This window comes from Medicago sativa, chromosome 4, assembly GCF_051527215.1.
Source record: "Medicago sativa cultivar Bolivia chromosome 4, Bolivia_mono, whole genome shotgun sequence".
Classification (NCBI taxonomy): Eukaryota; Viridiplantae; Streptophyta; class Magnoliopsida; order Fabales; family Fabaceae; genus Medicago; species Medicago sativa.
In genome coordinates, this window is record NC_140752.1 from 54,799,917 (window position 1) to 54,825,919 (window position 26,003).

The 26,003-nt window shown below is 33.7% G+C and overlaps 4 protein-coding genes and 1 long non-coding RNA gene across 15 annotated transcripts; all 5 read right to left on the reverse strand.

Annotated features, from left to right (window-relative positions):
* Positions 1–998: 998 nt before the first annotated feature.
* Positions 999–4,084, reverse strand: LOC146929918 (uncharacterized). Its single transcript, XM_085701607.1, has 4 exons — positions 3,910–4,084; positions 2,870–3,126; positions 1,824–2,275; positions 999–1,488 (listed from the first exon to the last, which is right to left on the reverse strand). The coding sequence occupies exons 1-4, from the start codon at positions 4,005–4,007 to the stop codon at positions 1,213–1,215; spliced, it is 1,083 nt and encodes a 360-aa protein (XP_085557733.1). The 5' UTR covers positions 4,008–4,084; the 3' UTR covers positions 999–1,212.
* A 1,594-nt stretch (positions 4,085–5,678) lies between these two features.
* Positions 5,679–10,942, reverse strand: LOC146929919 (uncharacterized). The gene is made up of 9 exons (XM_085701606.1): positions 10,845–10,942; positions 9,977–10,216; positions 9,517–9,651; positions 9,235–9,366; positions 9,049–9,141; positions 8,834–8,965; positions 8,278–8,375; positions 6,569–6,779; positions 5,679–5,956 (listed from the first exon to the last, which is right to left on the reverse strand). Exons 2-9 carry the CDS (start codon positions 10,200–10,202, stop codon positions 5,871–5,873), a joined length of 1,113 nt encoding a protein of 370 aa, XP_085557732.1. The 5' UTR covers positions 10,203–10,216; positions 10,845–10,942; the 3' UTR covers positions 5,679–5,870.
* Positions 10,943–12,456: 1,514 nt separating this feature from the next.
* On the reverse strand, positions 12,457–15,996 carry LOC146929920 (uncharacterized). 10 transcript variants are annotated; one of them, XR_015006223.1, is made up of 7 exons: positions 15,758–15,996; positions 15,409–15,452; positions 15,158–15,276; positions 14,796–14,850; positions 14,551–14,695; positions 13,177–13,291; positions 12,457–12,872 (listed from the first exon to the last, which is right to left on the reverse strand). XR_015006223.1 is itself a non-coding variant. In XM_085701608.1 (6 exons), exons 1-6 carry the CDS (start codon positions 15,767–15,769, stop codon positions 12,771–12,773), a joined length of 441 nt encoding a protein of 146 aa, XP_085557734.1. In that variant the 5' UTR covers positions 15,770–15,996; the 3' UTR covers positions 12,457–12,770. The 10 variants fall into 10 exon arrangements, 2 of the variants coding, with proteins under 2 accessions (XP_085557734.1, XP_085557735.1); XR_015006225.1 differs by having other exon boundaries at positions 15,158–15,272; positions 15,741–15,996; XR_015006224.1 differs by having other exon boundaries at positions 15,741–15,996.
* Positions 15,997–16,290: 294 nt separating this feature from the next.
* LOC146929921 (uncharacterized) lies at positions 16,291–16,838 on the reverse strand. Of its 2 annotated transcripts, none has more exons than XR_015008300.1 (2): positions 16,761–16,838; positions 16,291–16,522 (listed from the first exon to the last, which is right to left on the reverse strand). It is a non-coding gene; the product is annotated as an uncharacterized LOC146929921 (long non-coding RNA). The 2 variants fall into 2 exon arrangements; XR_015008299.1 differs by lacking the exon at positions 16,761–16,838 and adding an exon at positions 16,598–16,725.
* Positions 16,839–21,646: 4,808 nt separating this feature from the next.
* On the reverse strand, positions 21,647–22,546 carry LOC146929922 (uncharacterized). The gene has a single exon (XM_085707435.1). The coding sequence runs from the start codon at positions 22,544–22,546 to the stop codon at positions 21,647–21,649; it is 900 nt and encodes a 299-aa protein (XP_085563561.1).
* Positions 22,547–26,003: the final 3,457 nt, after the last annotated feature.

The following is a 26,003-nucleotide window of genomic DNA, read 5'->3' on the forward strand; positions in this document are numbered from 1 at the left end:
CTTAGATGTAAAATATTATTTACTAGTCATAATAATGCTAAACAACCTAGACAAAATACTTAAAGACAAATCTTAGATGTCAGACAAAATACTTGATAAATGATTGTTAAGTTTCAAGGCAAAGCTAGACTAGATGCCTAACAAAATACTTAAAATAAAGCCTAGATGCAATCATAAATTACGAAGAAACATCCAATTATATAGATTATCCACCATCATATCAACCCCAACACGTCCATCTTCATCAATCTAGATGAAGAAGACAACTACAATTAAGGCTTAAAAAAGTATATATAATAGAAAGAAATAATATTTCAGCCCAAAAAAGGAATATTTTAAATAGGGGTGTTCAAAACAGAACCAACCCAATAGAAAAACCGCAAACCAAACCAATCCAAACCGAAACCGCAAAAAACCGCACTTGGTTCGGATGAATTCGGATGACTTTTGCACTGAACCGCGCGGTTCGGTTTGGTTTGCGGTTTGCATCTTAGCAACCGAACCAAACCAAACCGCAAGAATAATGAATATTACTTAAATATGTACTAGCCCAATTACATAGCTCAAGAATAATCTCTTTTGATTCGATTTTTCCATCGTTGCACCATCAGGTTCGATTATAATTTCTTTCCATCTCTTTCAATTCATTTCCAGTGATGAATTTGTTTTCTTTACTTCCCAATAATTTGTTTCATGCTTATGTTTCTTCTTAATTTTACCTATTTTGATATAAGTTTTACCTAATATTTTATCATATAAACATCAAAATAAAATGTCCTATGTTTATTTTGTAACAAGTTGGCAATATTAGAGTTAATGTAATTTTTTTTTATCTCGCGATAAACCGCACAAACCGAACCAATCCAAACCGCATTGGTTTGGTTTGGATGACTTTTTAAAAATCAACCGAACCAAACCAAACCGCATGCTTTTTTATCTCGCGGTTTGGATGACTTTTTTGCTCAAAACCGAACCAAACCGCACCGCGAACACCCCTAATTTCAAATCATCTATTATGTAAAGGTAAATATACAACACTTACAAAAGTCTTCATTCTCAAAACTTACAAAAGTCAAAATGATAAACAAATACTACTATAGGTATATTGGAATTCAATGGAATATACCGAAAGAAAACACAAAATGAACACAAACATACACAAATAATAACTAGGAAAAATGAGTTGAATAATCATATACACACAATATCAAATTAAGATTTTTTAACATTAGGTTCAAGTCCTAATCCCTTTCTTGTTTTCCCAACAAACAAATCTCCTGACTTGATCATACCAGGAAGCCTTCCAACAATTGTCATGAAAGGAAATTGTGCAACACCATGTTTTCTTCCAAGTGAAACAATAGATATTGGTGGTTGTGCCTTGTAAGTACCTAATTTACGTTCTTTCGCTCCTCCTTCTATCAATAGTTTCAGATTCTTGGCAACTAATTGAGCATGACCTTGTGCATACACTCCTTGTTTTATTTCCTGTAACATATAATTCAATTTTCAAATCAAAATTTTGTATTAACTAGGATTGCGTGAAAATACCGAAAGTGAAAGGTTTTAATACTGTTATTTTCCGCTATCTGGGATTGACAATTGACAGGTCAATCCCAGATAGCGGAAAATATCAGTTGTTCAAATTCTCCTATGATACAATGCTATAACGCTGCTTAAACCACTATCTGGAAACCATCTGTGCTAAATAGCGTATCGCGGATCAATAGACAATTGTTCAAATTCCGCTACTATAGCCACTAACTGACAACAATGCATGGTGCTTATTGAATTTCATATATGTTTTATTGGTAAGCACTTACTTGAATATCTGTAATGTCTCCTATAGCGAAAACGTTGTTCCTTCCCTTCACTCTCAAGTACTCATCAACTTGGATCCTTCCATGACCATCCAAATCATCTTTCAGAAAAGTTTCATCAAGCCATGCTGTAGCAAGTGGTTTCCCTATACATAGAAAATGTGTATCTGCTTCTATACTCTCTCCAACTGAAGTTTGATATGTCCTATTTTCATTTGTGAAGGAGTCTAAGTCAACTGATTGCTCAAATTTCACATCAACTTTCCTTGATTGAAGCCATTTTAATGTCTTTCTTGAAGCTTTTGGTCCAATATATTCTAGCAATCTTGATCCTTTATGCACTATAGTCACTTTTTTGTCAGGAAAATCAACCGCAATCTCTGCTGCTAGCTCGACACCAGTTGGACCTCCACCGACAATCAAAACTGAACGTGCTGATTTTATCTTTGTATTTTCTGTCATCGAAAGAAAAGAATTCCTCATCACTCAAATGGAATTTATACATTGAAAATCTTTCACACAACTTGACATAAATTAGGCAATTGCAATTTGAAACCGGATTATCTATAGTCAACAATCTCACACATTAAACACATCAATGATTGTTGGATTGAGATTGGACGGTCCGGATTTCAAGTTCGGTTTTATAGATTTTAACAAATAAAAAATCTGTATTGAAATATGGACAGTTCAATCTCGAGCAAACGGCCACCATTGTGCTGATTGTGTGAGATTATTGATGGTAGGAAATCCAAATTCTAGCAATTAATAGTATGGTGGAACTTTGATCAAATGCAAGATCAAGAGTTATAGAGAGTCTTGAAACAAAGGTCTTCGATTGCGATCTTGATTGCAGCATCAAGGTTTTCAATGTCTCAGAAACCAAAAAACAACTGCAATGGAGGTCGCATCAGCAGCATCTAACTGTGATTTCTTACAATATCAAGGATCGCTACACGACCACGGCTTGAAACCCTGATTGATATTTGATCAGTTGAAATTAGATATTTCTAAAGCCTAGAGAGTTACCACTAAGTATCATTGCTTACCTCCTTTGTATTGGTCAAGTCTTTCGGTCCTTGTTTTGGGGATAGATTCCGTATGACCAGTTGCGATAACAAGATAATCATAGGCAATTTCACGGCCATCAGCAGTGAATACTTCAGATTCAGTTATGTTGATGGCACTTGATATAACAAGGTCACCTTTTGTGAAATATTCTCTATGGTTGATTACTGTCCTTTCTGCGAAGGATGGCTCCACCATTGCTCTCAAACTTGCCCATGGAATCTCAAAATACTCCTTCCTGTGTTCAACAACTCTTATTAGTCACTATAAACACTTTACACTGCAAGTTTCGTGTACGGTTTTAACTAAAAATCCAAGACTGCGATCAAACATAAAAGTCTCCGATACCGTTTTAAATTGCGGTCCACGACTGCAATTGCAGCTAAATTATAAAGGTCTAGAGATCTCCATAATCTAAATGTTTTAGAGGTCTCTGCAATTGTGGTCTCTTCAACCACATTGGTCATCATTTTACGACAATATAAAAGTTCGTAGCATAGTAATCACGACAGCAACCTCAATTTAAAACACCATCAGGATCACAATGAAACTGATTAAGACCGTATTTGACAACACGATTCTCTATAATAACAATAATGGTGATGTGCCCAGGATTGCGATTTTAAAAACCCTATGCCTACATATGTAGTGGATCTTGGTGAGAGTTAGAAAAGTTAGGTGCTTAGTTACCTAATAAATAATCACTATGCATCAAATATTATAAATCTTACTATGACTTTCTTAATTCTAAGAGTGCACACTACAGTGCCATGTCAAAATTACCATTCAACTTTTTTCTTTTAACCCTCCAATTCCTAGAGAGAGAACGAGAGTTCGGTCAAGAGATAAGTAAAGACCGACTAAAGGTTTGGGACTCGGAAACTTCCAATTGATATTATTTTAATTACCACTCAATATAATTTGACACAAACTATAAAAATCAAGCATACAAAATTGAATAGAAGAAAAAAAAAAGAGCATGGATTGAATTGAACTACAAAGAGAGAAAGAGAGAGCTCACGGATCAATAAGAGTGACATTAGCATGATGTTGTATAGTTTTAGCAAGGACAGCACCAGCAACACCACCTCCTATAATCACAACTTTCTTTTCCACCATTTTTATTTTATCTTTGTAATTAAGCTTCTTCTTTTGATCAAAGTTGAAATATTATGTTTGTAATGATTTGTTCTATTGTCACAATAAGATAAGACAACAATATAAATAGATGTTGTTACGTCATTGCATGTATCATCAAAAGGAAACTTAGTAGTTTGAATTTGGACATAAACATGACCAAAGCCAAATGGCAACTATAGTCAACTTTACAACCTGTAATGCAACTTCTCATTTTCAACATTTTAAGGAATCTTATAGTATTACTTTTTTTGGTACAAGGAATCATAATATTATATTTTTTGTTTTTTTTTTTTATAAGTTTCCTCCATCAGATTATTTGTTTCGATTGGGACAAAAATTGATTTTAAATGAATTAATTTTAGTTAAAAATAAGTGGAATATAAAATGAAATATATTTGAATACATGCGTGCAAAATGTGTAGAACAATAAATTTGTTGTAAAAATCACATTTGAAGTAAAAAAATTACAAATTCTAGCTTCAAACTGAAATCAATTATAAAGAGAAAATAAATTTTAATGAAAAATATCAAGATCAATTTAACAACCCTTGAATTAATTTTGACAACTCTAAAAGTCCAACCGATGCATACAGAAAATCATATACTCCCTCCGTTCCGGAATATCTGACCCATTTTCTAAAAAAAAGTGTCCCAAAATAACTGAGCCATTTCAATTTTCAATACAACTTTCATCATTCCCAATACAATATAACTCTAATTAATACTACTTTCATCATTCCCAATACAATATATTCTACTTTCCCCTTTATTTATACATTTTTCTTAATCTGTGTGAAAAACCAAACTGACTCAGATAAAACGAGACGGAGGTAGTACAAGATACTAGTTAGGTGAGTAAATAGAGACACCTCTTCGATTGAGAAATTCAAACGTAATTTGTCATATTTTTAGAGATTAGCATCTTCTACTATAGATTCGTCGATGACCTGGTGAATCACCAATAATAAATTGATAAATAAAGACCCAAATATAATAATATTCATGAATCTTCATGATGATGTATACTTCTATAAAATAAAAGTATAATGGCCAGCTTGCATAACATAAGCTCAATCTTGTTTGTCAAGTATATTGTTCAAATAAGGCAGGCGAAAAAATAATAATATAATTGAAATTTCTATTGGTTTCTTTATTATACAATTAATTCCTCTATCATAAGCTGAAAGCTGGTGTCATGAAATAAGATTCTTCTAGTTGTGATTGCATGCTGGCGTCAAGTTTCTAGTATCTTCTTACTATTAAAGTTTTTTTTTTTCTTCCTTTTTTTTATTATTTAATTTCATTGTCACTTTGATCTTAAGAAATAGAACTTTTCCTACTTGTAATAATCATCAAATACCTAACTATAAACTATGTGCTTGATTTAGTCCAAATTTGTTTGGTTTAGGATAAGATATTTTCCTGTGTACAAAAAAGGATAAAAGGATAAAATCCTTACCGGTTACTTTCATCAGATTTTGACTAATTTGGTTGAAAAATTACCTTTATCTTCAATCTAGATTTTTTTTAGGGGATTGAATCTAGATGTGGGGCTTGGAAATTCTTATTGCTTGTGTGTTTTATGACTTGGGATTTTTCATTGGGAAAAGACTGTTCCAAGGGATTGAATAGTACTCCATAGAAAAGACGTGAAAAGAAAGAAGCAAATGATATTGAATAACTAGTTCCTTACATCTAGAAATATTTTTGACAAAATTGGAATGGTAAATGAACAAAGTTTAGGAATCATAAAGGATAGTTCAACTTCAGTACTTCCATAAATAAAATCTGCTCCCCTAAGAAAAGAACCATGAACCTTGGCTGCTATAGTAGCAACATCATTTAATAAGGTCTGAATTTCCTAGCAGCTCTCAACTGCTGCAGACGTTTTTTATCTTCCTCAAATTTGCTCTGCAATTCCATTAGCTCTGCAAGCAAAACATGAATGGTTTATCTCAGTTTGATCATCGAAAAAATAACTTTGAATGTTACCATGTACTAGTTTAAGACAGCACATAAAAGTATGAATGAGCTCACATAAAATCATATAATTTATAAGGTGTTCCAGCAACAAGATGGCGATCATTTCATGAACATCCAGAAACATTACTGCTAGTGTTTTTGTGCGTAGAATTTTAATTTAATGGCAGAAGGGTTTTAAATCATAGAAACAAAGATATTAGGGAAGCGAGAAATATCACAAATAGGGCTAATGAATCCTTTATACTATTAGGTCTAGCACTTGTAGTATATGAGTAACACAACACTAATAACCCTAATATTTCATAAACTAAAAGAAACACAAATAACATCAGCTAAAAGATCTGCTCCATGTTGGTGCAAATATAGATGGAACCCGCCACCCCCCTAATTAACATGTTTATGATTTTCCTTTATTTAAACCACCAACGTCGTTGGTTTAAATTTAACTATTGACTATTTGTTTTAACAGAAGTAGATGTATTTTGCAACATCAGAAACAGCTAGAAATTACCTAGGATATAAAAATATGGCAAAATATTATGAAAAACAAGTCATACCATTTCTCTGAGCTTCTCTTTTTTGAAAGCGGTAGAAATCTTGACCAACTTCTTTATTTTTCTTTTTGGCCAATTTATTCTCTAGAGCAGCTTGAGCAACCGAGCCCACAGCAATCCCACTTTCAGAGTCGGTAGTTTTCTTCCTACCCTTGTGGTGTTGAACCACCGTCCATCCCCCTTCTGCAGCAAGGGCTTCTTTTGCTTTTCTTTCCTGCATTGACCAAAAAATAATTGCATGGAAATCAAAATAAGGAACAAATATGGGATCATTCATAGCTGTAAATTGAACATGGAACGTTAAACACTGGAGTATGGCAAAGTGAGTTAGTTTGGGGTGTGAGATGAGAGATTATAAAGGGCGTTGTCGTGGGAGAGTACTAGGCCTTTCGTCCTGCTAGGGTGCTGAAGAATATTGATTTTGAAATGACAAACCCAACTTAAGGAAGAGAAAGGTGTTAGAACTTTGAGGGCAAGACAGTATGAGAAGTGAAGCTTGAAGGAGGAATAGGTCTCTATTGGGTTGTTTCCCTTGATGTTTGTTCCGTGGCTCATTAGGTAACCACTTTGGATCTGTCATTTCAGTTACAATGGTCAAGGTTCTCGTGGAAAGTAATTTATATTTGCATTCCAAGTTATCTATGAATTCACTCTTCCACTTGCTGAAACATGTGCGCCATTGTTGCTGCAGCAATGGCCAAGAGAAAATACAGAGAAATATATAGATTTCTTTAGAGACATCAATGGCAAAATAGATGTCACTTCTAAAACCATTCAGCTATCTGTCGTTTTGACTCGTGAACATTGAAGGTCTTTGGAACCCACCAGAGGCCATTATTGGCTCTCATCTGTATCTTGGTAATCATGTATCAAGATTGGAACCTTATCTATCATTGTGGAATGTTTTCAGCAAATAGAAGAAGAACGTTTCGGGAGACTATTGATTGGTATCCATCAGAACTGTTGGTCAGGACGCAGGATTTCTTAGTTAGATTAGTTGAGCTGAGAAAGTTAGAAGAAACAAGGCATGTTGGGTAAGGAGGTTGCAGACCCTCATGATTATGCATTACTGTTCTGTAATCAAGGGAGAGATTCCTTATTCTTACTCATCAAAATCATATTTCTATCAATTACTCTCTTTTTTGACGAGTTAAATTCTGCACATAAGGAAAGAGAATATTAAAATGATATGCACGCAGGATACTGAGTCAATGGCTTTACAGCTGTGAGATATGTGAGATACATATCAATTCATTAAGATACTCTATGAATACAAATTGAATCTATCCTCCACATCCTAACACCAAATTTAAGCACCAACTACCATACCCCATAAACAGAAAAGCTCTGTCAAAAGCAGACAGCATCAAGTGCTAAGCACACGAGACAAAGCAGCATTAAACCTTATACAAATATAACTTGGATTCATACGTTAATGCCCAGATGTATGAAAAATGACTTTTACAAGTTATTTTTCAAGGCCATAGAACTAGTCGGTATACAAAAAATAACCCTAAATAAAATATTTTCCAACATCAATTTAATTTCGCTGTATAATAAAATTCATGGCATGATTATTATCCCCCCTGATAAAAGGGTTATCTGACTATAATTAGGAAGAAATCTGCATAAAGTAGCAAAATTTTGAGACAATATCTGACAAGAACATCCGACTTCTGTTTTGCTTTAAGAAAGTTGTTCAAAATATTTACCTCTTCCAATTTTTCCTCGTATGTAGTTAAATAGTCTTCAATTTGATTTTGCAACACCTCCAACCCAGGTCTACTTTGATGGTATTCCATGATCCACTCTGCAGTTTGAGTATTCCCAAGTCAAAAGCTATATAATTATGATGATAAATAGACAATAGCATACAAATATGCAGAAACTATACCATGTATAACAATAAATATACAAATATGCACAAAGCACACGGATGCACCACAATCCAATAGTCAACGGTCGAAAGAATAATGGTAAACAATATGGTCACTCTTAGGCAGTAGGGTGGATGTTGGAAAAGGATGAAAGACATATGCACATGACAGTCAACATAAAGAATGTTGAAACGTTTATCCATTACTGTATGTATATGTATAGCAATTACCATTGTAAATTGTTCCAATGTACATGTAAAACTAACCTCACAATATGTAACTATGCTGACATTACAAAAATATATGTTCATAACATTAAGTTTGTGCACGTCATTTGTAGTTTTGACCAAATATAAAGTAATTCTGCGAAGAAAAAAAAAGGAGTTCATACTTTTCATTCCATGTGAGCAGTCATCATCTCCAGAGGAAATAATATGAATGTCATCCTGATGATTTTGTTCTGCCTTTTCTGGTGATTTTAGAACTTCCTTTCTTCTTTTCTTCTTATCTTGCTTTGACCTACCTACAAAACAGAGAAAAATTCTATGAGGAAAATGGTGTTTCACAATACGACAATGGAATCAACCAGAAAGTGCAGTTTATTACAAGGTTTGATAGCTGCTTCAACATTAGAATCTCTGTGCTTCTTGGAGTCTTTGACTTCCTCTTCTTTAGAATCACTATGTTCCACTATTCCATCTGACATCATTGAGGAAAAAAGGTAAGATCAACATGAGTAGTTCAAAATATTTTGTTCACAGAATCGAAGCCACATCATAACCATCAACTCACCATTTTGCTCTTCTAAATCAACTTCATCTTCTGGTGTTTGTCTTCCAACTAGATTTTTGTCCTTGTTCTTCCTTTTTCGACTAGTAGTAGCTTTCACCTTTCTTCCCTTTATAATCTCCATTTCAGGATCCACTGAAACAACCGATTTATTTCAGAGAAAATTCAACAAATTGCGACCAGTACAAAAACATAACACATTTATACACTTATATGCACTTATAGACAGTAAAATATCTTGTTCACAATCACAGTAGAGAAGCCACGCCACTGTCATCAACTCACCATTTTGCTCTTCTAAATCAACTTCAACATCTTCTAGATTTTCTCTTCCAACTAGATTTTTGTCCTTGTTTTTCTTTTTTCGGCTGGTTGAAACTTTCGCCTTTTTTCCCTCCGTAACTTGCATCCCGTGATCAACTGAAACAACCAATTCATATAGGGAAATGTTCAACAAAGTGCGAGCAGTAGAAAAACGTAAAACATTTATATACTTATAGACAGTAAAATATCTTGTTCACAATATACAAGCCGAAAAATACTAAATGTCACGAAACATTGTTATCACAGAACTCACAAAAGCCGGATGCCTTAATGCAATTGGTTTGGCATTTCAACCGACACATCGTGTGTATGGCTATGCGGGCCGACTACTTGGTGGTTTCCGACTTCAAGATATTGTGAATGATAATTTCGTGGCAAATAGCAAATACTGATAGAAGCCACACCACTATCATTAACTCACCATTTTGCTCTTCTACAACAACGTCAACAGCTTCTGCGTTTTCTCTTCCAGCTAGATTTTTGTCCTTGTTCTTCCTTCTTCGGATAGTAATAACTTTCGCCTTTTTCCCCTTTACAAGCTGCATTCTATTATCCACTGTCTCAACATCAGCATTTTGTTCCACCTTACTTTTCTTCTTCTTCTCGCCTGTTCGTATGCCCTTTTTCCCCTTACTTACTTTCATCATAACGAAAATTCAACCTGTGAATCAACACAAACGCAATACACACATATAAATAACCCTTGTTTGGATAAACAGTTTAGTTAAGCGCTTATAGCATGAGCGTTTATCATATAAGTACTTATGCATAAGTTATTTCTACAACAAAAGCTAAAATAAATTTAGTGTATGTCTGATTCCATTTTTGGAGGAACCAAAATTGATTCCGGAGGTGTCGAATTGATTTTGACATGTTTCGTTGCTCTCAAGTAAAATTGATTTTACCTCCAGAATTGATTCTAACTTGAATCTATAAATTGGAGCTTTTGATTCTATAGTTAATTTTTACATTCAAAGTTACTGTTAAATTCATTTTTAATCGAACTTATCCAGATATAAACCACTTTACATTCAACTCACCGTTATTAAGAATAAATTATTTTCACTGCAGAACCAAACACACACTCAAACTATCGACGAATAAGCTTAAATAAGCCAATTCAAACGGCCAAAACTATGTAATACACACAAATTATTGTTTTTAATCCATAAATTATGAACCAACTACACAGAATGTAATAAATTCATGTAACAAAGCACCACATTATAATGAAGAAAAAAAAAATTAAAACAAACAAGAGTAAAGAAATACAGAAAGAAAAAAAATACCCTCAAAGCGTAGTTGAATGTTGTCAATCGCGGAATCTCGAAGGGAGGTGCAATTAGCGGTCAGATTGCGAGTTTTAGTGGAACTGCAACTTGTTTCTGAGACAAGGGAAAAAGAGATGGTGGCTTATACAATCCAGTTTTCCCTTCTTTTTTTTTTTTGGAAAATACGTTTTTCACACTTATTATTCAGATTTTTAAATACAAAAACTCAATAGGTTGTTCTTTTTTTTTATTTTTATTTTATTTTATTGATCTTAAAATTCAAATACTCATATGCATTTTTCTTGAGTTAAGAATTTAGAAAAATTAGTTTGGACTAGAACGCAGACCCGTGCGCCGCACGGGTCTTATGAGTTAGAATAATTTGATATATTATAGACCGAGATATAGTGGAAAGAAATTTAAATAATTAAAATACATAAATGAAATTTATCGCCAAACAAAAGCTACAATATCGATAAATATTGTATTGCCAACCAAACATGTTACACCAAAGAAATAAACGGTTTTTAATGACAACATAGCATATATTATGGAATATTACACATTTCGAAATACTTTTTCGTACACAACATTAGACGTTATATCAATATCTTCACCATCTTCATTGGTTATCGCCCTCCTCTGGATGTAACTCTCGAAACAACAACATATAATTGTCAATGTGAAAATACTGGCGTTGAGAAATATAATCCAACATGTCACAGTAATTGCCCTTGGCTCTCGTTAATTGTCACGAAAAATGAGACAACTAAAAGAAACTGTCGTCTTTGAAACTTGAAAGATCACGATTGATGCACAGGTCTTTGTGATGCACACATGAAATGTTTGTAAAACATGTGTAAAATGTATAGTTGCTTCTAATTTTTTTTTTGTTACAAAAATAAATAGAAAGAAAAGTGGTGTAATTTTTTGGAAGAAAAGATGGTATAATTATTACTTGACAAAATACACAATTATTTTTAACCCAATTTTTCATTTTATGGATCATTGAAGCAATTGTTAGAAAGACGCTTAAAAATAGTAGCAATCACATAAATGATTTGCTATGTCATTTAATTATTCATTCATATTAGCAAAAAATAATAAATAATCATTCATTCAATAGCTTTTTCAAATGGACAATGCTTTCAATATCATATTTTTTTATAGTGATTTCAATATCATTGAATCATGCATTCATACTGTTAACATCAGTGAAAAAATGCTTTACTTTAAGGGAATAAGGTTCAACAAAAAAATTACAAAAGATATTACTAAGTATAAAAAAAAAACTAAAAAAAATTGAAGCTTCAAATGTGCACTAATATAATCAAACACTAAGTATAGCCAAAAAAATATCAATGTGAAAAGGATCTTAAGTGGCAATAAGTTTTTTTTGAATCAGCAAAATATTATGGATAACCAAAACACTCGCAATACGCTAAGAGACGGTGGAAAATAAAAACAAAGAGGCCGCATATATGCGTAACATCCACCCAAACAACCAAAACTATAATACCACACAAATTCATAACAGCCCCACTAACGAAACGAAGCGAAATAGCGTAAGATATGACACTGAAATCCAATAATAACCACCGGAATTTAGACCCATAACTATGCCACAACCTGCGGAAATCGCAACACTAAAAACCGGAACCCCCCAAGCACCTGAAGCGGAGAGATCAGTCAAAAAACAGCAGCAGAAACAGGTACCGAACCAGAAAAAAAACAGGTGAAACAGGTGCTGCACTGTCATGACAGCAACAGAGCCACTGCCCACCTACATGCAATAAGTAAGAGCACATCATGATGTTCGCCCCTCATTTTTAGTACAATCCACTATCAAAGCAACATAACAGAAAATTTCATTATGTACACTAATTATATGGAAGACTTAAACATTTGCCCACTTTTCCAACCCACTTTGAGAGTCTTGTATACTTATCCTTTATGGGAGCCTAGCTTCAACACAGGTACCAAAAAAACTATCTTCATTTGTGCTTGCACCTTTAATATAATTGATAAAGGTTCATCTTCACAAACCTGCAATGCAATTTCATAAAAATAACAATAATTTCAGATGAAGTCGACCCCTTTGCTTGAACTCAGCCATATCATAGAAGTATTCCCTATTAATTTCTTCATTTCTGCACAAAACTCCATCAACATCACTTGATCAATACTACACTTCATCACATCACAACTACTCAATTTCACTACTAAAAATAGTCACATCTCGAATCGAGTTCATGATACTTCAGAGGTTGAAATCAATATATGATGAATTTTACATAAAAACACTATAGTTGACATAAAAGTTTTAAGACTAAAGATTTAGGAACTTTACCTGAAGTTTTACAAAACAATCACAGGAAGTGATAATCATGATTATCCAAAATGGTAGTGGCTTATGTATGGGGGAATGCAGCCGCCCTTCAAGGGAAATCAAACCATGCCAACACCTTCACATGTATTTAGAGAAATGATGAGTACTTATCTCATTGATAACATAAACCTGTGCAAGAGAAATCGTGATTGCTTAAATAAATAAAAAATTATGACAACATAGAATAGAGTGTACTAATTACATAATGTGTGGTAAAACGTGCAAGCAAGTCCATTGTGTCATTTTAACAAATTGTGCAAATATCCTTCTGATAGCCTATAGCTCACATCCAATTGAAATCATAATGAATGGATTTAATTGACAGGCATCCTTATAAACACACTCAGATTGATAACCTTGCTATATAAGAGCTTGCTTGTAGATGGTAAAACCTTAACCTAATTTCCAAAAAAAATGTGAGAAAAAAAAAGGCTCAGGTATATCAGCCATTTTTATGGACATCTGGTTTAACCATGACACTATGGCACCTACAATATACATGATTTGCGCATCCTCATGTATCCATTTCTGCATCATTCACATCAGAACATGAATGACCCTCACTCATCCAATCATTAAATTTAATGATACAACAGATAAGGACTTAATGTGATTGAAGGGTTTCCATGAATTTGTTCTGAAGAGTTTTTGTTCATAACAGCTGGTATAAACTAATGAAACTAAACTTTTTTCAATGTCCTTTTCATGTATATTTTTTAAACTCTGATAAACTGCCATTCAGAAAGCGCGTAATCTCTGACCACATTCATTGATAGCTATTTTACCACATACTCATTTTACTAACAGACCAAAGTTCAACAACCATAATTTATTCAGCAACTATTACCCCTGCAACCGAGGGTAAAAATGGATAATAGTCTACCATACCATATATTCAACAACCATATACATTGACATGATCAAACTTCTAGCTTACCATAATTTTTTTCGATGCACGGCAAGTAAATGTCAACCATGTGTTGATTAAGGATTGTTAACTTAATTGGTTGTCCATCATACAAAAAGATTGAGAATCATGATAGAAATTACTATCATATATAAAATTAAGATGAAATGGATTTTCATTATTTATTTGGGTGAATATCTATCTTTTTTAAACATACAAAATATGAGTTGATATAGAAAACTCAAATTGGATGTCGTTGCTGTTCATCGAAAGATAAAATAGGCATCCACAGATTCACATGGTTTACTCTAGAGCGAATATCAAATCCCTCCTTCAGTAGTATTCTAAATCATTGATTGTAGAAAAAAAAAAGTATAAACTTATCGACAATACACTTTTAAGTTAAAATTAGAGATTATTTAACTTGCCTCAGAATTGCAGACCTTGTCATTTTTCACATAAAATCTTCACAATAATAGTAATAACTCTCGATGCACATTTACTGTATGCCTGATAGACCATCCTATACCAGTCTTAAACTCACAGGTTCTTGCCAACACTGAACTGAAGCATCTACGAAGTAACATTGTTACACACACAAAATAAATTAATTTTGGCATAAAACAGTAGAATGAAGAGTAATCTTGCGAAAATCATGAACAAAATAATTAACCTCAGCTGATTCAACCAAATCTTCGATAGTTGTAGAAAATTATCAGAGAGAGGGACTGTAATCAGACCAGTAAAACAAATTAGAAACTTTAGGCAAATCATTAGTTAATTTTTTAAATGCACACAAAGGATAGAATAATGGTTATTGTAAAAGCTGCACCCTATAATTTTTTCTAAATCACGGTGGCGCACCGTGATTTTGATAAAGTCACCACAGAAACCCAAAATAAGCTTGGATAAAAAATATACACATCTAAGTATAACCTTATGAAATAAGCTCCTTATAGCAGTCAAAGAAAACTACCTTAAAACTCAATTTAAATTACTTGCAACTTGAAATAATATGAAAAAGGAAGACATTACACATGTAGAGCAGACTCTAATAGATAATGTTGTTTCTTCCTCATTTTCCTTTGTCCCTAGAAGCCACAAACCAAGCTTAGTCGCCTTAAGATTCTGATCGTTCTCATACGTCACTCTGCCTTCATAAAATGATACAGATAATGAGCAAACACCTTTATAGAAATGATTCCTCAAAAAAAAAAAAACTATAGAGAAATGAGAAAATACTCGTGCCTTGGTTGAAGTCAATAGAGAAGAACATAGCAAAGTACCTTGATATAAAGTAAGCTACAATGTGATTCCATAAGTATGCCCACTTGCAAAAATATGTAACACACTTCATATGTTCTTGCCAAATGATTAGCAACACAGAATGAAAAATAATAGCAGATTCATATGTTCCTTTCAAAAACCAAAATCATATGTTAAATAATTAAGAGGTAATTACATATTGTCAAGCAAGATACTACAACAAATATCAGCAACACACACAAAGAAGTGGAGAACAACAAAACATATATAGCTTTAAATCAAGGCAAGCCTGATGCAAATACAATGTTTCAAAAAGTAGGACACAAAAAGGAAAGAACTATAAGTGAAAAACCTGAAGGGGAAAGAAACCTGTAAAAGCATCACCTTCTCATCAAAGCCTCACTCTCCATCATCATCTTCAACATATGAACTCAAACCTAGTCACACTAACTATAAGAGAAGTTACAGCTCCTAAAGAAACAGAAGAAAAAAAATATGCTAGCATAAATTGTGTGAGAAGGAAATAGTAAAATTGAAACCACGTTAAATCACTTCTATCAAATTGCGAAGTTGGTGAGATGAAATAATATTTATAAAAAGATATTGAAGTGATACCATTGAAACAACCAAAAAATACAATTTTCGTACCTTTTTTGCTTATGATTGTAGCTAGTTCTTTGAACAATGGAATGAATAGACAACATAAACGACACAACAATTAAATCAAAACAATAGACATACAAATTTGAATGGAAAAAGTGCAACAAAATTTAGGATTTTGTTACCTCCTTTTTGTATTCCAGAACCAACTACATCCTCTTAATATACCAAAAACAAATACATGTTGCATCGCATCTTCAAAATGACCCGGATCTTAAAATACACATAAATCACAAAAATGATTTAAAATCAAAACACGGATTAAGATTTATATTAACTTTCTTCAGTGGAACAGAGGTGAAATTATCACAACATCCTAACCTAATTCAACCTTTATATCCATTCCATTTCTTTCCATCAGCTTTCCCAACCTAATTCAAATTCACGGTAAAACTATATTGCTTCACAAAACTCACCACAACAACGGATCTGTTGCTTGGATTCTCTATCGTAAACCTCTCTCTGAATTCAGACCTAAAAACCATAAAACAAAAATCATCAGAATCAAATCGAACTTCAACAGAACAAATTCATAACGTAAACAATCACCCTTCGGTCGCCGTCTTGGATCCATCAATTTGTGCGTTCAACAAATTGATGCGTGCAAGCGAGTAACTCGCTTAAATGATTGAAGCAGAAAGAAAAAGAAATCGAAAAGGCCATGGTCACAGCAGCAGTGTCGCAGAGAGAGGGAGAGAGGGAGAGAACTGACCGTGCGGTAATACGTGATTGCATAAGGAATGGGGGGAGAGGGTTGGCGGTGGTGACGATGATAAGAGGAAGAAGAAGAAACGCGTTAGAGAAAGAGAGGAAAAATTGTTAGGTTTAGGTTTAAATTAGGTTTCGTAATTAAGATTTAGGTTAGGGTTAAAACAGGAATTTTAGTCATTAGGGTTTAGGAAAAATTAGGGCTTCAAAATTGGCTTGGGACAACTTTTATATATAGAATAGATAGATTACGTTTTTATGTTTATCCTGTGAGGCTCTTTTTCTTTTTGTTTTCATATTTAACGATTTAGTTAGGGTAAAACAGGAATTTTAGTCATTAGGGTTTAGGAAAAATTAGGGCTTCAAAATTGGCATGGGTTAACTTTTATATATAGATTTTATAATACAAATTGTACGAGAGTGAGTATCTTTTAAATAGGATAGCCAGTTTAAGAACACTTTATCTATCCTAACCTCATCCTTATCAACCTAGTCAAAAATTCAGCTTTTAGGCTATTTGATAGGGCCGCTCCGAAATTTGCCTAGAAAATCAAAAGAAAACAAAAATATGATGGGGTTAGGATGGTTAAAATGGTTCTTAAATTGGATGTCCTGCTAAAAACTGACTTAGTCTTTGTCAGATTATAAAACCTAAACTAATTTTCCCTGAATTCTTGGCAAAAGATGGGGGTATATGGAGTATTTGAATTTTATAATCCGAGAAAAAAAAACAAGAAACGTGTCATGTTACATTGGGTTTTTTGATTTTAACATCCAAACTACTTATTGTGTTTGTATAATCCGAAAAGGTGAAAACTGATTTTCCATCCAAAAACTGAGGAAAACTTATTTCGGATTCTATAATCCAAAAATCCTCAGGACATTTTTTGAAGAAAAAAAATGATGGTGCGTGAGAAGGTCATAGGGTGGCAAAAGTAATGGCCTTAAAGAAGGTTTAACACAAAAAAAAAAAAAAAAAAGTTGTGGCCTTAAAATGTGTTTATTTTCGTATGATGATGGACCTCTTCACAAGAATGGATTGAGCTTGCAATAGAATCCCAGGTGTTTGTTGTTAAAGAAATTCTCTTTCCACTGTCAATTGCTCTCATGCATCCTTCGAAATCTCAATTTTATCATGTTTGGATTTAATAATTTCCTTAACCTTTTTTGGGCTGTTTCTTTGATTCTTCTGTTTATTTTTCTTTTTCGGTTTCTCTGGAGGGTTTTGGCCTAGTCCCCTCTCCTTTTGTAAATATTTTTTTATTTTTTTAATAAAATTTCTTGAGATTGGCTGCATAGGAGGGAGGTATCTCGGGGTGCCAACCTAGTTGAGATGTCGATAATGCCTCCTGATGCCTGTCTACTCTCATTGCTTATCAAAAAAAAAAAATTCAAAGCGTGTGTTTTGCATTTTTGGATTATAGAATTTGAAATCATTCAGAACATAAAACACCAAAAACATATCATTAAATCACATTATACCTCAACAACAACATTATTCAACCAAACCGATTTCAACAGTGTAAATTTAACAACATGATAATACAACAACAATAATAATTGCAACAACATAATTAAACACATCTACATAACAAGATAAATGGGTCAACCAAACTAAATTTTTCATTGGGTCTAGCCATCCACATTCTGATTCCTTTGTCTGTCCTGGGCAAAATCAAATTTTCCCAAAAGTCATGAACACATCTCACCACGGTAGCGTCTAACTCGATTGGTCACTTTGAACTATATTGACTAAATATAAAGACTGTGGCTCTCACGTCATAGTTGTTATGGAGTTTCACCTTTATGAATCGAACAATTTTATATAAGTCAACATTGTTCACCTTTCTTGTGTCTTAGTGGTTGAGACAACCACTAATTTGATCTAGTTAGTGTAACATTAACATGAATACTAAATAGATCCGGGTTCCATTGTTTTAGTAAATTGCATATAGGTTAGTGTTCATATCTATTGGATACGTGTTAATTGTTTTATGTGTGGAGTCCAAATGTGAAATTCTAGCGTACTTGTTTTAATATGTTCTGTCAGATGTTTTAACTTTTGAAATGTTCCGTTTAATGTTCCAACATCGCGTGATAAACAGAAGTAAAAACAAGAAAAATAAATGACAAGAAAGTAAAGAACACAGTGAGTTTGTTGACCCAGTTCAGCACAACACGCCTACGTCTGTGGGCTACCAAGTCAGGAAGGAAATCCACTAGTGTAGTCTTTATTCAATAGCTCTTAGCAAACTCCTCGTTTACACTATATGACCTAGGATCTACCCGTCTAGACTTCAACCTATGAACTCCTAGATCTAAGATCCCATCTCACTATCCTAATGGCCAGTCACTGCCCCAGTGACCTTATCAGACCTCAACCAAAACAAAAGTAGAAGTTACCTTCCAACACAATCAACTAGAACCTTGTTTCACAACTTCGGCCTAGTGCACAAGAGTATCAAACTCACACACACAGTCCTAACACAAGTATCACAGGTGATACAAGAAAGGCACACAGTAAGAGATTCTAAACTTGCATCACAAATGATACAAGAGCAGAATACATGAAGACTCAAACCCTAAAAATCTAACTTTTAGAATGACGGCTTGAATGAGCAATTAGGTCTTGAAGTCTTTCTTTTATACTGAAGCAGCTTGGGCTAAATAAATCATTGGGCTTCAGCACATTGCAGATCGGTTCAGCTAATCTGCAAAACAAGAATCAGAAACAATTCTGGAAAGTCCTAAAATGTCGGAACATTTATAGGAGCGTTCCAAATATTAAAAAATATTTCCTAAAATAAAATATCTACTTTAGAAATATTCCACAGCTGATTCTTAGATGATATACGCGTTACTTGGTCAATAAGTAAAGGAAATATTTTTTCCTTAAACAATAGAGGGCGCGCGTACATTTAGACATGAACTCAGGCACACTGAACTGTGGCAGAATGTTGGAACATTGTATCCAACATCTTACAGAGTTGCCTAACCACATGTTGGAACATTGGTTCCAACTTACAGAACAAGGATATTTGTTTTAGCAATAATGCAGCCAACACAAATACCCAACAATCTCCCCCTTTGGCAAATTTTTGGCTAAAACAAATTACGTCCAATACTTATAAAACAGAGGGATACAGAAGACCATTTCTCCAAGAGCATGAACCCATACCTATGAAGAAACAGCTAGCACACAGAATCTAAAGAGATACCATAAATACACTTCTTCAAGTTATCACGAACACATATTCAAGAAGAAGAAGAAGTAGCAAGTAGTATCACTCTAGAGATAGCAAGAGTGTGCATACATAGAATACCTCACGAGTCTTCAATCACAGCTTCAGTTGGCAAAGGTATTACACTAGATCAAAGACATGCAGCAGCGGATCAGATAAGTAGCATATTCTCAAGAGCAAAGGAAAAATGAATTCCTAAGCTACAACAAGGGAACATAAGTTCCTGTACAGAGGATGTTCCAACATCCTTCACCACAAGAGCATAGGAAAAATAAATTCATATGCTACATTCAGAGAAAACAAATTCCCACACGGATATAGAGAGATGCAAGTTCTCTCAAGAGCAGAGGAAAACTAAGTTCTAGTGCTACAGATATAGGATGTTCCAAGATCCTTCAGAACGTCAGACAGGAGTACCTGCCACACATAGAGGCAAGGGAAAAAATAAATTTCTCATACCTGCAGAGTGCTGTCACCAACCAACTATAGAAGCACAGAAAAATAAATTCCTACACTTACATGTGACAGTCTTGTATGTCTTCAGAGTACTGTCACCAACAACGTATAGAAGTAAGAGAAAAATAAATTTCCATACTTACAAGTGACAGACACAGATGTCTGAACTTCTGACTCAACATCCTTCACCCAGCTTGGACTTAGCACAAGCACACATAGAAGTATCACTCCCCCTAAATATAAGATCTTATGAGTGACTACTTACAGGAATATTCCATTACTCCCCCTGAATACATGCATATAGATATTTTGAACAGACAAAAACTTCTAATGCATAGACATACAAACTTCAGGATCTGGGCATAAGATATTCAAGGAATATTCTCTAACTAGCAAAACTATCAGCAGATATATGCTAGCAGACTTATCAAAGGTCACACAAACACTGAGACTTTAAAACGTCATCCAGACATGTTCCATAATATAAGGCAGTAGTAAGGAACATGTACACTAAGAATTCTAAGAAAAATACATTCTCAGAATTACATCAAGATGTTGCAGCTTTAGTGCCAACATCTGCACAAGGTCTCACAGACATGTTCCAACCTTTTATTGAGCAGTTGCAGGGAACATGTCCATCATCTGAGAAATAGATTCTCAGAAGCATCATAGAGATGTTCTAGCACAAGTGCTAACATCTACACTGGTCTTCTTAGACATGTTCCAACATTCCAGAGAGCATCAACATAAGGAACATGTACATTCAAAAATACTGAGAACAGATTCTCAGATTATCATTAAGACCATCAAGAAGTTGCAACATGAGTGTCAACATCTACATAAAACCTGACATAGTCGCAAAATAAATGCAACAACATGAAATAGCAGTCATAATCATTCAGGCATACACAAACAGGCATATAGATATATGCAAAAGAGCATACATACAGAAAGACATAGGAGTGTAGATATATATTTTTCTCCCCCTTTTTAGCCACAAGATATGCCAAACGCATCAGAGAGGAAAGGAAATTACCAGAAGAACTAGCCAGAAGGAACGTAGATAAGAATAGTACCAGTAGAATACCAAAGGAAATAAAGTGCAGAAGGTATATAGTTACAGACCAACACAGGCACACACAGGTGCACAAAATATTCAGGGCATTGCCCACAAAAGAAAAAACAACAAAAATCATTCAGCAGTTCCAGAACTACTGTCTGAGTCTTCCTTGCTGTCTTCATTGCCATTATCTGCATTATCTGCTTCTTCATCTTCCGCCTGTTCTTCTGCAACTATATTTTCACCTTCCAGAGAGTGAATCATCAGCTCAAACTGAGTTTTCTTTTCATCTAGCAGTACACAGGTATCTTTGAGGGCCTTCATAATTTCCTGTTTTGTCATTTTCCTAGTACCCGATGCTTTTCCAGATGTTCCAACAATGTATGGAGCATGGTCAGTACTAAACAGTTTGGGGTGCAGGGTGAGAGGAGACTCCCTTTTCTCAGGAATATCAGTAGCAGTTATAAGCCTAGGGTGTTGTTCCAGCATAATTCCACACAGCAGGGTAGGGAATGCTATGAGACACTTCACAACATCAGTCTTTGCATGCTTGACAGTTTGTTCAAAGATGTACTGTCCAATGCTCATTTTAGTCTTAGTGCCTACAAAATAGATAAACTTTCCCAAACCTGTAGCAATGTCTGAGGAGTGTGTGGTTGGGACCCAATTTACTGCTCCTATTCGGTTGAGGATGACATACTTTACTGAGAGCTTTCCAGAAGAAATCTTACCCTTCTTGGGCCAAACTTTCAATTGGTTGGCAGTGATTTCCTTGCAAATCTGATTCTCTGTCACCTTTGGCTCTGAAACATCTTGTTCATCAATTCCTAAAAATTTGTTGATAATGTTGGGAGAGAAGTGGACACATTCTCCTCTAACATATACTTTATGGTACTCTTGACTCAGTGGGTTATCACAGTCTCCAGGAATATTCACCAAGAACTCTTTTACTAATTTCTCATAGCAATTACCAAGATTGCATACAATTTTAAATAGACCTGCTTCTTTGATCATGTTTATCACATTAGCCATCCTTACAGCTTCCTTCCCTAATTCTCTTTCTAACGCTAATCTTCTATGAAAAATAAATTTCCATCTTTGTACATTCTCAGGTAAGTGAAATGACACCTTATTAATAGGCACATTTTCAACAGTTCTTTGTGCCTTCTTACCAGCAGATTTCTTCGAGGCTGAGGGGATGATGTGCGCCACATCCTATTCAACATCATCAGATTCACTAGAGGAAACAACCTTCCTTTTTCTTGTCCTACCAGCAGTGGTTTTGACCTTCACCCTACTCCATCCTTTCTTGGGTCCAATGCCAGCAGTCTTAGTTCTGGTTTTGGGAGTTACATTCACAGCCTCATTACTTTTCTTAGGAGTTCCTATTTCAATTGTTACACCTTTCCCTGTGTTACTTCTCAGCCTCTTGGCAACACTTCCTCCATACTTCTTTCCTAGTGGAATGTCATCAGAATTGATCTCATCAACCTCCACAACATTTTTCTTACTAGATTCTTTCTCAGTAATAATTAATATCATTGAGATTTTGTCAAAAGAAAAATTAATATCTTTACTAAAGTAATATGATCATATTAAAATTTTATTTTTAAATAGGAATTCATAATATGGATTTTTTTTAATTGACTCAAATATCAACTCTTACCATTGAAAAAATTCAAATGTTGACCTTTACATTTAATATAAAAATTAGTTTTATATTAGTAAAAAATTAAATTAAATATAATATATTAATAAAACTAAGTCAAAATAAAAAAAAATACATATAGAGAACCACACCAATGAACGCATAAGCACGATTATAAATACAGGGTTTCTCTTCATCTCTTACCCATACTTTGCGATTTCTCATTTTTCATTTTTCGTCTTATTCTTATTTGTCTTTTGGATGGATGTTTAATTTGTTATAGTTTATTCATTGAGAAATGTCAAAATGCATGATACAACCAGGCATTGCTTATTTCACGATTTTTTTTTGTCTATTTTGCTTTGAAAATGTTTTAAACATGATCTGAATCGAAATTATATGGAAGGATGCTCGATTGTTGTGAGATTGGATTTTGAAGATGTCAATTAACGTGTATCTGTGTTCGAATCAGGTATTCTCTGTGTGGTATTAATATATTCATTTAAGCATTGTTATGTGTGATTTACTTTTTGTTGTTGATTATTGATTTAGTTGTTAATTATATTGGTGTTTTATGTATAAATTAGAAGTCGGGACATAGAAACAACCAATGGATGACACTGATGGAAAAACTGGCATTAATATTGATGAAGATGATCAAGTTGCGTCTTCAAATTCTGATTATGATTATGAAGGTATATTTAGTTACTTTTTTCCCTCTATTTGAAACTTTGTGATGAAATATATGTTTAAGATGTTGTAAGAGTTATCTAGTTTATCACAAATGTCATTTTATTCACATTCCTGAATTTCTTTTGGTCTTAAATTACATGAAAATTGTTTATGATTTGTTAGTCTATTTACGAAATTATTTATCTTATCATTGTGGTTTGAATGAGGTTAAAAATTTACTTGATAACATATACCAGTTAAGATGAAATTTGAAACCCTTTAATATTGAAAACTTAGTGATAAATTTGATTAACGGGACATAACTGAAAACCCCTCTTTGAAAAGTAAATGCAACTAAAGACTTTGTTAGGCAGTATTGTTTTGACTTGAATCAAGACCCATTTTTAACCATTAGTGTTTCTGATGGAGAATATAATAATACTAATGATTTGTTTGAATATTATAGAGAACATTTATTTAAACAAATAAATGCACAATCTAGAAAGAGAAGAATAAAATCCAAGATAAATATTGGAGACCTTAGTGGCGTAGATTGAGAGATGGAGTACGATGATTAGTTATATCCAATGGTTTTAGGTGAAAAATCTCCATTTGATTTACCTAAGGTGAAAAGAAAAAGAGAAAAGCAAAGAAAACAAAAAAGGTAGATCCTAAGCCAACATTATTATGGCATGCTTAGAGAGATGAACAAGGGAGATTGATCGATCAAAATTTGGTAAAAGACGTTAGCTGATATAATGTTGTAGTGATGACAGAGTCGACCGATGAATCGTCAGATCTAGTTATTCATTTATTTAGGTACCAAATGAAATGGTTATCATTGGCTTTAAAGCAAGAAAGATCTGTAAGTAATGGAGGAATCCTTGTCGATGGAATGGGTTTGGGAGAAACCATTCAAGCAACCGGTCCTTGTACTTGCTAAACGTGAATTACAACAAATGTGATGGGAATTGACGTTTAGATGATGACATTCTACAGTCAAATTAATCATTTGGTTTTTGGTTCTAAACATAAATTACAAATGTGATTGTAATTCATGTTTAGCAAGGACAAGGGTAGTTCCTTGAATAATTTTCAACATAGTTGTTTCATTGGCAATGAATCCTCCACTGGTTACAAAAATTTACTGCTCAAATTCCATGATAACCATTCCCTTTGGTAACTTAACAAAGGAAAATTCAGATCTGATAATGAATTAGTCATCTCATTCATCACTACACCTTGATCTAAGTTAACGTCTTCTAACAAATTCTGAACAATCGATCCTCATGTTCACCTCTTCAAGCATGTCATAACAATATTGGATTAATATCTCTCTTTTTTGTTTTCTTTACTTTTTTTTCTTGTTTTTCACCTAAGGTGAATTAATTGGAGTTTCTTCACCGAAAGCCATTGGAAATAACTCATCATCGTACTTCATCACTCTATCTACATCACTCAAGTCTCCAATTCTATCTTGGATTTTCTTCCCCTCTTTATGATTGTACCTTTATCTGTATCGATAAAGTCTCTATACAATAAGATGAATCAGAAGCGTTATGTTCTCCATCATAAACACTAGTGCTTAAAGTTGGGTCTTGATTCAAGTCAAAAGAGAACTGTCAAACAAAGTCTTTAGATGCATTGAGTTTTTCAAAGAGAAGTTTCTACCTATGTCCCTATTTTGAAATTTATCACTTAGTTATCAATACAAAAGGGTTGAAATTTTAATCTTAGCAGAAAAGAAAATGTTATCAAGTAATTTTGTTTCCTCTTTCATGGCCCAATCATAAGTTAACTAGTATTGTAATCAAACTAACGGATCTTAAATTATTTTATCAAGTTTAAGATCACAAAAGTTTTAGGGATATGAATATTATATCATTTGTGATACTCTAGATAACACTTTCAACATCTTAAAAAAAGATATAAACACAAAGTTTCAATCATGGGAAGAAAAGGGATCAAATATACCATCATAACCGTAATTAGATTTTAAAAACACAACATGACCATCTTCATTAGTATCAATTTCATATTTTCCATCAGTACCATCCATTGACTACATTCCTTTACTAGTCAATAAGTCACTCATAAAATATTGAAACAAATAAAAAGACTGGGAAGAATTTTTTTTATAATGTTCAAAACATGGTCGTAAAATATCTT

Coding starts and splice junctions, on each gene's coding strand:
- LOC146929918 (XM_085701607.1), bottom strand. CDS start 4,007: ATGGTGGAAAAGAAAGTTGTGATTATAGGAGGTGGTGTTGCTGGTGCT. Junction 3,127..3,909: donor AATGTCACTCTTATTGATCC/GTGAGCTCTCTC, acceptor TGTTGAACACAG/GAAGGAGTATTTTGAGATTC. Junction 2,276..2,869: donor ACTTGACCAATACAAAGGAG/GTAAGCAATGAT, acceptor TTTCGATGACAG/AAAATACAAAGATAAAATCA.
- LOC146929919 (XM_085701606.1), bottom strand. CDS start 10,202: ATGATGAAAGTAAGTAAGGGGAAAAAGGGCATACGAACAGGCGAGAAG. Junction 9,652..9,976: donor TGTTGTAGAAGAGCAAAATG/GTGAGTTAATGA, acceptor TGGTTGTTTCAG/TTGATCACGGGATGCAAGTT. Junction 8,966..9,048: donor TGAAGCAGCTATCAAACCTT/GTAATAAACTGC, acceptor TCTGTTTTGTAG/GTAGGTCAAAGCAAGATAAG.
- LOC146929920 (XM_085701608.1), bottom strand. Junction 14,851..15,159: donor TATTAGAGTCTGCTCTACAT/GTGTAATGTCTT, acceptor GTCTGATTACAG/TCCCTCTCTCTGATAATTTT. Junction 12,873..13,176: donor ATTGTTTTGTAAAACTTCAG/GTAAAGTTCCTA, acceptor ATTGCATTGCAG/GTTTGTGAAGATGAACCTTT.
- LOC146929922 (XM_085707435.1), bottom strand. CDS start 22,546: ATGGCTAATGTGATAAACATGATCAAAGAAGCAGGTCTATTTAAAATT.